Source organism: Eptatretus burgeri, chromosome 1, assembly GCF_056783735.1.
Source record: "Eptatretus burgeri isolate ZD-2024b chromosome 1, Ebu_testis_v1, whole genome shotgun sequence".
Lineage (NCBI taxonomy): Eukaryota > Metazoa > Chordata > Myxini > Myxiniformes > Myxinidae > Eptatretus > Eptatretus burgeri.
Genome location: NC_140961.1, coordinates 134897307 through 134908465, shown reverse-complemented (window position 1 = coordinate 134908465; position 11159 = coordinate 134897307). Strand labels below are relative to the sequence as shown.

At 42.3% G+C, this 11159-nt stretch overlaps 1 protein-coding gene across 2 annotated transcripts; it reads left to right on the top strand.

The window, feature by feature from the left end:
* Window positions 1-2547: 2547 nt before the first annotated feature.
* Window positions 2548-8384, top strand: LOC147035491 (uncharacterized). 2 transcript variants are annotated; one of them, XM_085859629.1, is made up of 2 exons: window positions 2548-2699; window positions 5939-8384. In XM_085859629.1, the coding sequence occupies exon 2, from the start codon at window positions 5948-5950 to the stop codon at window positions 6782-6784; it is 837 nt and encodes a 278-aa protein (XP_085715755.1). In that variant the 5' UTR covers window positions 2548-2699; window positions 5939-5947; the 3' UTR covers window positions 6785-8384. The 2 variants fall into 2 exon arrangements, with proteins under 2 accessions (XP_085715755.1, XP_085716503.1); XM_085860377.1 differs by lacking the exon at window positions 2548-2699 and adding an exon at window positions 4362-5776.
* The last annotated feature ends 2775 nt before the right edge of the window (window positions 8385-11159 follow it).

Below are 11159 nucleotides of genomic sequence, written 5' to 3'. Positions count from 1 at the left end.
CGGCTATCTCAAAGGGTCGTAGCCCGAATGAATCACATTTATTCCCTCTAAACAACGGGTTTGGGGCTGACTACACATGTACTTACAGAGATATCTCACCTACGGGACCTGAATGGTGGTTTGCGAATTTCCACAACCGTAACAATATATATACATATATATATATATATATATACATATATATACATATATATACATATATACATATATATACATATATATACATATATATACATATATATATATATATATATATATATATATATATATGCATATATATACATATATATATATATATATATACATACATACATACATATATATATATATATACATACATATATATATATATACATAAATATACATACATATATATATATATATACATATATATATACATATATATATATATATATATATATTGTTACTGATTCGCGCCCGCCGGCGTGCTGACGGCCACGTAACTCGAATCGCGGCACGTCGCCCACCGAACGGACAATCCAGTCGTGACCCTCTCGGACTAACGCCGGGAACCAGTCACGGGTGGACCTTTCGGTCTCACCGCGATCGAGCCAATCAGCCCCCGCGTGGGATAGGGTTGCTCGCCAAATTCGACCTACCTAAGTACCCACGCGGAGGGTAGACCGGGCGATCGCACCTCGCCGCAGGTCGACTTCGGACACGGGCCACTTAAGCGACCCGTTCCGTACTATCGGGATAACCGAGCGGTGTTATTCGTCGACCTCGACGGTTCGATTAATTATCGGGCGTATTCAGCCCACTACCAACCCTTTACGTGAAGCAAGATGAGGATTCAATGAAAGAAATGACGAAGCGAAGCGGGAAACAGTTTAACACAAAGCACATTTATTCGCGACGAACGGAAAGCACACATATTCAATTCCACCAAAAGCACATAGAAAAGGAAAGAAACACAATGCAATTTTACACAAAAAGCAAATGCGACAATGCAGATCTAATACCGATTTCGCGAGCACACGGCAACACTTATACAATTTTACTTCACAGATGGCGCCGACAACACATACCCAAAACCAAGGAAAAGAACACCCTCAAAGATGAGGCCGGCCTGAGGCCGAGACCGGGTCGGGCCTACCCGTCTGGTGATGAGACGCGGAGCGGCGATGGTGCCTCAACTCCGCGGGCCTCGCGGGCAGTGTCTGGTAGGGGGTGGGAAAGGGGCCCCCTTGGTCGCACTATCTCAGCGCGGGGGGAAACAGGAGGGGGTTGCTGATGCTCGGGGTATAGAGGATTTCCACTCTGCCTCGAGTCCCGCGACGAGCGTCTCCACCTCGGCCAGGTCGCGCCGTCGGCCTCCCTGGTGTGCAGCTCCCTGCACGACGCGAGCACCCCCTCGTCTGCCCTCGCCGCCTCTCCACAGCTCCGTCCCCTTTTGCTCCGACTCCAACGCACACGACGACGACCAACTCCTTCTTGCTTCTTCTTCCCAACTCCACCGCCCACGAAGTCTTAACTCTCTATTCACTTGACTGACGAACGCGGTCGCTTATATAAGCCCCGTGGCTTCGCTCTCTCATCTTTGACCCCCTCCCTTCGACCTTTCACCTCGCTCCCCATTGGCCCGAGAAAAAGTGGGCATGAATGCTTTTTGATCCATAAATTTGCATATAGCGATCGCCCTCCAACGCCCTGTAGGCGGGGCCAAATCGCCCCTCGCTCACCGATTGGACGGCACAAAAGTGGGCGTGTGTCGTTTTTGATCCGTTTTTGAAGCAGAAAATCCGTGGTTTTGTACACGCTGTTCAGCGCGCGCCCTGCACGAGTCCAACACCGGTACCCACAAGCGGCGCAAGAACGGTGGCGATGCGACGGTTGCGAGGTGTGACGTGAAGGTTGTGGCGGTTGTGGTGAAGCGGCGTTGTGGTTGGTGGTTGATGTTGTGACTGGTGGTGGTAACAATGGCGGTTGGTCCAAAATAAAGATAGTAAAAGAAAAACGGCTATCCTGAAGAGTCGCAGCACGCATGAATGACATGTATTCCCACTAGACAACGGGTTTGGGCCTAACTACACATATACTTACGGAGATATCTCACCTAAGGGACCTGAATGGTGGTTTGCGAATTTGGTAACCACAACACTATACATACATATATATATATATATATATATATATACATATATATATATATACATATACATACATATATATATATATATATATATATATATATATATATACATACATATATATATATATATATATGCAAGACATTTCAGCTTTTCATCTTAAACTAATTTGTAAATATTTCTAAAAACAGGTTTTCACTTTGTCATTATGGAATCTTTGTGTTATGGATCGGTGATAAAAAAATTTTTGGCACTTCATCCATTTTAAATTCAGGCTATAACACAACAAAATGTGAATAAGTCTAGGGGTGTGAATACTTTCTGAAGGCATTGCGTAAATATTGTCTATTTTGATCTTTTTCACACATGTTCTTGGCTTCTTGCAGTTATTTTTTTGGTAGGGTGGTGTAATTAACGTCAGTGTAGTAGGCGGAGTAACGTTGTATTTAAGTCAATTTGGATTTGCTTGCTAGGTAGCTCCTTTACGTTTTTACGTGAGGTTTTCATGTAAGTGTTGAATCGTGTGGCATTATTATATCCTACATATTGTGCTGCAGAACTCTATTGATCCATACAAGCCCATAAAAGGTAAGAAGTTTAATTTGTATGTCATGTCATAACATAGTCAGAGATTTTAATGTTATTAATAATAATAATAATGACATGAGGTCCTCACTAGAAACCTGAAGATGGAGGTCATGGAGTTCATGAGATGCATCAAAGCCTGCACTCATATTGCCAGTTATGGTTGTTTATTCATACTCTACCCTTTTAAATGCTGAGCATAAAGCAAGGAAGCAGCATGTACCATTTTAACATTCTTTGGTATCACTCGGCCAGGATTCAAACCACCGTCATCCCACATGTAGAGCGGACACACTAGCCATGACACCACGGAGGCTGGTGATGGTTGTTTCACTCTATTCGTCCGTGGCACAGTGCTCAGTCATTTTAGACCAGGTTAGATTTAGAGAAAAGGTGCTAGAAAAGGGTGATGGAAGCATTTCGTGTTAATGGCTGGTATTCATGCAGACTTTGTATTTTAAAAGATGCTGATTTCAAAACAAGTGTATGTCAGATTCGATTTTTATCTTGCCAAAACAAAGTTTTTGCAAGATATGTTAGTCAGCTTGTATGTTTTTTTTTTGTTTGTTTGTAATCACGTATAAAAAATTCTGCAGAGCACAGTTATCATTGGAAATTTTTGTAACCGCATATCAGAGGCCTATAGAGGTCCCTTTCAGCGCACAAAATTTTGAAGGTCAAGGTCACTTTGGCGTAAATCAGGGGAGTCGACGAAACCCTTATTTGTTGAGTAATTTTGATTGGATCGTCTTCAAACTTCATGGGAATATAGTTCATGGTCTGGCGCTCAGCTGATTAATTTTTGGTGGCGATTGGCCTTGACCTTCATATGTTTTTTTTTGTTTTTTTTTTGGTCTGTAATCACGTATAAATCACTCTGCAGAGCACAGTTATCATTGGAAATTTTTGTAACTTCGCATATCAGAGGCCTATAGAGGTCCCTTTCAGCGCATAAAATTTTGAAGGTCAAGGTCAAAGGTCAAGGTCACTTTGTCGCAAATCAGGGGAGTCGACGAAACCCTTATTTTTTGAGTAATTTTGATCGGATCGTCTTCAAACATCATGGGAATGTAGTTCATGGTCTGGCGCTCAGCTGAATAATTTTTGGTGGCGATTGGCCTTGACCTTCATATGTTTGTTTTTGTTTGTTTTTTTTTGGTCTGTAATCACGTATAAATCACTCTGCAGAGCACAGTTATCATTGGAAATTTTTGTAACTTCGCATATCAGAAGCCTATAGAGGTCCCTTTCAGCGCATAAAATTTTGAAGGTCAAGGTCAAAGGTCAAGGTCACTTTGTCGCAAATCAGGGGAGTCGACGAAACCCTTATTTTTTGAGTAATTTTGATCGGATTGTCTTCAAACTTCATGGGAATGTAGTTCATGGTCTGGCGCTCAGCTGATTAATTTTTGGTGGCGATTGGCCTTGACCTTCATGGTTAGCGCCTCAGGTCAAACATATTTGACCCCAAGGTCAAATTTTCAAGTTTTAGGAACCATATCGTGTAGTACCTCAAATTGAACACCTCGATGAGTGCTTTCTAGATATGTCAAGCTTGAGACATTCTGACATCATTTGGTGACGTTATGAGGCAAAAGCATATTTTTCATGGTTACTCTGTAGAACGATTCTCATCGGAATTTCTCGTAGGCAGATATTCCTCAAGGAGTCGCTCCTGGTGGATAGCAGCTCTGTTCACCTCAGTGTGACCTTATAGAAGTCACACGTGGTCACCTTTTGGCAAGATATGGGTCATCCTGCGGGTGACATTGGTTTATTTTTATTTATTTTAACCCTTTTAATCCGCAATTCAAAATGGTTACCCTCTTTTTTACTTTTTTGTCGTAGAACGGGTACCAGTCAAATAAAATGATTGCAACACCGACATTTTCATGTTAAAATGACTTTATTTACCAGAATAAAAATCTATAAAACTGGACCAACAACTTTTGGAAGGTTTAAATTGTTTTTAACCCCACATTTACTTTCCAAATGGCTTCTGTATGTATACTTTGCATTCCTTACATAGTTTCAAAGGTACTTCAAAGCATTAAACTCCCTTCATTTACTTGTACTCAATGGAGTCTATAATTCTGGATTCAGAATTTGTAAAAATGATACAACATAATGTGCGAAAGATTATTTCTGGCAGGCATGTTACATTTTGGAGAAGACTCCCTCCCATTTCTTATTGGAAACTTCGTTGCGACGACAAAATCCAAGAACTTTTAAGTACATTATTGCGATGCCAACAAATATTTAATACATTAATCTCAGTTAAATGTGAACTCAAGCTACTTTATACCCAACTCCACCCCTAAACCCCCCCTCCCCCAATTAACAAAAAATGCCTCCATGGTTATCTTTTTGTCAAATTTGACCTGGTCTATTTATAGCAATCTATGAAGTAGGTCAGAAGTAGGAATATGAGGGGTTTCATAGAAATTGAAAAATAAAATTGCTTAAGGAAAGAGAGAAGAAGTGGAAAGTTTTTCAGAGGAGTTGGGAAGGAGTGGGACAGGTGGAGGTATGCAACTGCCAGCAGTAGTCGGTGGATTTTTAAGATCCCACTGTGTCCTCCGTGAAGAGGAACAAATGATCGCTGGCACCATGAACAAATTGCAAATTGCAGCCCAAATCAGCTCGATTTGAATGTCAGACCTGATCACCGGTGTTCATGAAAGACTTAGGCCCACAACCCCCCCCCCCCTGGCTGACCCCACAATGAGATAGTTATACTGATAATAAGTTATGACTATGCCATATATCATTTGATAGGTTTGTACACAAATTTGAGCAGAAATCAAACAGCAATTTGATGCAATAAAAGATGTGTCCAGTCTCATCTTGCAGAGCTTTACAGAGATGACTAAGATTTGCACGCATCATTATCTCTGCCTAGTAAACCTCGCCCTGAGCAGAAATGGCATGTGCTCTTCTGTTATGCTTTCCGCTGAGATAGCAATCACTGATATAACCAACTCAAGATTTAATAATTACGTAACACTCTGGGTTTAAGGAGAAAATCATCATTTTATAGTTGGGTCTGCATTCAAAACCAGGTTACTGATAGTTCAAAGGTGAGTGTACTTTCCTCTTGATCCAAGAATATCATGCCAACCCCTAAAGAATAATAAATCTGTTAAATTTTTGTGAATCATCTTGAGGTTCAGAAGAAATGAAACGAAATTTGTTCTTTACAATAACATGTCTGTTTTTCATGCTTGCAAACCTTTTTTCAGAACTTGACAATGGGTGCGTCACAGAGTCATTGTGTTGACAACACAGAAAAAGCAAAGTTTATAAACCCCGACTGGATGGCAGACATTTCAGATAAAAAATCTGTCGCTGAGATCTCTCTACCAGGAACCCATAACACGATGTCTTTTTATGGAGGACTTTCAGTCCAATGCCAGTCCTGGTCTCTCAAACAACAACTCGAAGCTGGTGTTCGATTCTTGGATATCCGAGCACGGCACTACACCAACGATTTACCAATACATCACGAAGCTTTTTACCAGCATGTAACCTTTAGGAATGTGGTGCAAGAGACTATGGATTTTTTAAATTATCACCCAAAAGAGTTGGTAATCATGAGACTCCGAGAGGAATACTGTTCAGAGAGAAACACTGAAACTATGTATGACACCGTCACTCGGTATTTGAAATTGTTTGCGCCGAGAGACCGGATCTGGTGGAGCCGTAGGATTCCCACTGTTGGAGAGGCCCGAGGGAAACTCATCATCCTGCAAAACTTTGACGGTAAACGACTAGGAATCACATACGGCGCGAACGACATCATGTCAATTTCTGATGACTATCACGTCGCAACTGTTTTTAATATCCCAACGAAATGGCACGGAGTTCAGCAGCACTTTGAGGCTGCTATCGTTGGTGACAAGCGGAAGATATACTTGACATACACGTCAGGATCAGGGGGGTTGTTTCCCCTGACTATAGCTTCCCATATGAACTCAAATCTTTATGACCTCCTGGCCAAAATGAATGGACAAAAACGACGTCTGGGTTTTATTATCATGGATTTTCCTTCTGCAGAGGTTATCAAGATGATCATAGGTTTTAACTGATTACCTCCAACATTGAAGGTGGACGGAGGTCATGTTTTCATCGTCAGTCTGTTTTGCTGTGTCTGGGCAGGATATCTCAAAAAATTGTTGACTGATTCGGACAAAATTTGGTGGAAAGTTTGGATGTGTGACATAAACGAATTGATTATATTTTGGTGAATATCCAGATCCAAATCCGGAAAAGAGAATTTTTTAAGTGATTCTTCACCATTGAGTGGTGCGACCCAAAACGATATATATCATGATATGTTAAAAACTAATGGACGGATTCAGATGAAACTTTGTGGACAGGATGTGTGTGTGTGACAAGGACTAATTGATTAGATTTTTGTGAAGATCCTGTTCCGGATACGATAATATTTTTACTTCTTAAAGTGGTTCTTCACCATTGAGAGATCAGGCCAAAAACGACATAGAGCATATTTTAAAAATGTATTGGACCCGATATGTTCTACTGCATCAGTCATTATGTGGTGGAGGTATGCACTCCACCAAGTTCCCTTCTCGTTTTGTTTTGTTTTTGCCTCTTGTCATGTTTTCCCAAGATGTTAATTGAATTTTTGGACTTCATTACATCTGCTTAATGTATGGATACCTAATATGTAATGTTTTACTGACTGGAAGCATTATAATAAGTTGTAAATACAAGCATTGAGTGTTGATATGAAACATTGTCCAGCCACGATGTACACAATTGGGACAGTGATGTACAGATGAATACATGCAACAGGGAGGGGGTCAAATGTACACATTCAGGGCTGATGTTTGGAACTTACTTTCAAAAACAATTCCTTCTCTTTTAGTAATTCATCAATTACTTTTAATTTACCTTTTTTTAACAATGTATTGGACAGTTTTTCTGTAATACAAATGAGGTTCCATCAAACTGATAGTGGAGCAATGAGAAGTAGGATGATACGAGATGGATAATTGATGGGACGTTGAGTTGGGACTGTTTGCCGATCGTGGATGTTAAAGATCCCACGGATTATTTCACAAAGAAGATATTTTCACCAGCACACCAAGCAAAGTCTCACTCTAACCATTGAACACCTTTCAAGAAAATGGTGACCCACTTGCCGAGGTTTCTCTTCTTATGGACAAAATGATCATCGAGAAACATTTATGGTAACAGTAAATCCATGGTTTTGAAAGTCATTGACTGACATGGACAAACTTTTGTCATTGCATGAGGTACTTGGTCCTCTTAAAACAGATGTATTTCTTGAATTCCTAATTTTGTTTTCCTTAATATATGGCTGTCATGGACTTCACAATTACTGTGGTTTTGCATCTTTTTTAAACTCGGGTTTGTGTGAGGTCAATTGAAACCAACTCCGGGTCTGAGCTGGCTTAAAACTTTTGGAGTTTTTTTTTGCGTTTTGGGGGATTTCTTTTTGGTTTATTGTTTTTAAGGAATTTTCTTCTTTGTTGATTCTTGTTATTGATTCGCTTTGATTTATTATACAGGTTTATTGATTGATGGTTTTTAATTTCTGACTTTTGGTGTTCTGATTTGATTTCTTGTCTTGTTTTCATTTGGTGTCAATTTGGCTTTTTACTATTTGAAAATAAAAAAAGGCTTCGGCTATAAAACTCACCCAGAGAATTTTTGAATTTGTAACGTGCTCGTTACGTTCACCAAAAGGAGAGGGTATTGCATTTGCATCCGTTTGTCTGTTTGTTCACACAGAACATGAGTGATTTTCTCCACAACCGCTTGTCGGATTGAGACGAATTTTTTTTACCAGGAATGATAACTCATGTAGAATGTTATAGTGGTAATTATGACGTCATAGATGACGTGGTGTGGCAGCCATGTTGGAAAAACTGATAAACTTTGGACCTCTATCTCTGAAACCGCACCAAGGAAGAAATTGAAATTTTGCACATGGCAAGTACTCCTCATGGGGAATAAGTGCGATTTTTATGATGTCATAGGTGCCTTCGTTATGATGTCATAATTGCATTAAGTGGAGTGATACATCTAATCAGTATGAAAATGTTTGAGGGTCATCTAAGGATAAAATGGTCCACAGAAAAAAATTGATGACGTCATTGGTCACATGATTCGCCCACCCCCTTGGGGTCAGCACCCAAATGGGCCTTCCATTCCCCCTGAGGTCAGCACCTATCAGGAACATGCGCAAACACGGAGTCAGTGCCCAATTTCCCTTGCACGCCCCCCAGTATCAGCACCTGAATGGACCTCATGAATCACCGAGGAAATGCACATGCCTGCAGCTCGCACCCCCCCCCCCCAAGGTCAGCACCAGAATGGGCCTCCCATTCCCCACGGGGTGAGTGCCCACCAGGACCATGCGCACACATGGGGTCAGTGCCTGAATGGCACTTGCACACCCCAGCAGCCAGCAGCCAGTGTCTGAATGGGCTTCACATGCTCCCCAGGGTCAGCTCCAGAATGTGTTTCACACCCTCCCCCCCCCCCCCACTTCCTTATGGTCAATGCATAAATGGACTTCACGTTCCCTCTGAATGCCCCTGGACACCCCCCTGGACCATTGTTCCCCCCTGGAGGCTCGGACCTCGGACACTCACTGGGGTTAACGCCCGATCAGACCACATGCACCCCCTTAAATCTGCACTTGCATGAACCTCACACAAACATGGGCCTTGCACGTCCCCCAGGGTCAGTGCCCGAATGGACCTCGCATGCACCCTGGGATTTGCATCCACATGGCCTTTTCATGCCCACTGGGGTGTGAACCCGAACAGACCTCACATGCCCCCAGGGTGAGCGCCTGCCTGGATCTCATGCCCGATCTGCCATTAGCAGGTGTACGTTTGAGACACCATGGTGTCTTTCGTGAAGAGTAGGCAATCTATCACCAGCACACTGAACAAATTAGAAACTCCTCTTCCAATGATCCCTGACAAAATTACAAACACTGCATCAGCAGCACAGCGGTGCATCAAGCAATGATGCAAAAACCAAGGGTTTCAGAGATAATCAAGAGGGAAGGAGGGTCAAAATCTTTCAATCGTCATGAACCATGTCCAATATAGAATGTTGGATCTGGCGAAAATGTTCCTTGGGAAGGGTTGAAATCCCCGAGGGATGAACGGCTGACTGTGGAAAAATTTGCAATTTATTCATGGTGCCGGTGATAAGCTAGCACACGCGTCACGAAGGACACCATGGGATCTTTTGAGGTCCACCAACTAATGCCAGCAGACGGGACATCTAGTTGAACCTGCATCAAAAGGATGGAACACACATCGCCGCTTTGCCCTGACTGCAAAAAGCCAGGGATGTGTTCCGTGATCAACTTCTTATCGCATGCCAAGCCAGTCGTCACATGTCAACCACTTGGCAAGCCACTCGCCTATTTGTTCGGCAAGTGGGGCAAGCAATTAAGACAGGTGCTTCGTGATGTTAGCAAAAATGGCCGCAGTAGTCAGGCGCAAAACGATATGACAAACGATGAAATGTTCAGAGGCAAACCCCTGTTATGTACGTATACTCATAATCAGGCATACCCTGTTATGTACGTATACTCATCTATACTATAAAGAGCTATTCACATCTGTCTGTAGAAAAAGGTACACTACAAACTTACGTCTCTTATTTACGTTGTGGTTTGAATGTCAGTTGCACCGCAACTCCATCTCGCCCTTCTGATCAAACTTCTAAAATCCAGGCTGTCTGCAAACCAACTATTATCCCTCCCTTCTCCCATCTATAAAATCACCTTACAGAGGCTATTGTGTCTCACTCTTTCCCCCAGGACTTAAATCAAGCAGTACACAACCATTTATTGTCTTCCTCAATTCTGACCGATGATTTTTATTACCCCCATTTACCTGTCTTCGCCCAAACATCTTACTTGCTACATTCAGTGTTGTTGTTCTGTCGCTCTGTCGCTCTGTCGCTCTGTCGCTCTGTCGCTCTGTCGCTCTGTCGCTCTGTCGCTCTGTCGCTCTGTCGCTCTGTCGCTCTGTCGCTCTGTCGCTCTGTCGCTCTGTCTGTCTGTCTGTCTGTCTGTCTGTCTGTCTGTCTCTCTCTCTCTCTCTCTCTCTCTCTCTCTCTCTCTCTCTCTCTCTCTCTCTCTCTCTCTCTCTCTCTCTCTCTCTCTCTCTCTCTCTCTCTCTCTCTCTCTCTCTCTTGCTCTCTCTCTCTCTCTCTCTCTCTCTCTCTCTCCTCCAGGGTAACCCATAAGCCCCGGGAGTAATAACATAATCCAGTAATAACTGTACTACATAATAACCGGAGTAGTAATAAAATATTACCATAATACAACACAACAATTATAATACCTCCTTAGACATCGAGTGCATCAGTGTGCGATTGTTTTGTTTGTGTTTCTCCTCTCGTGGAACCACACCACTGCGACCACCCTAAGTTCTGTTCACA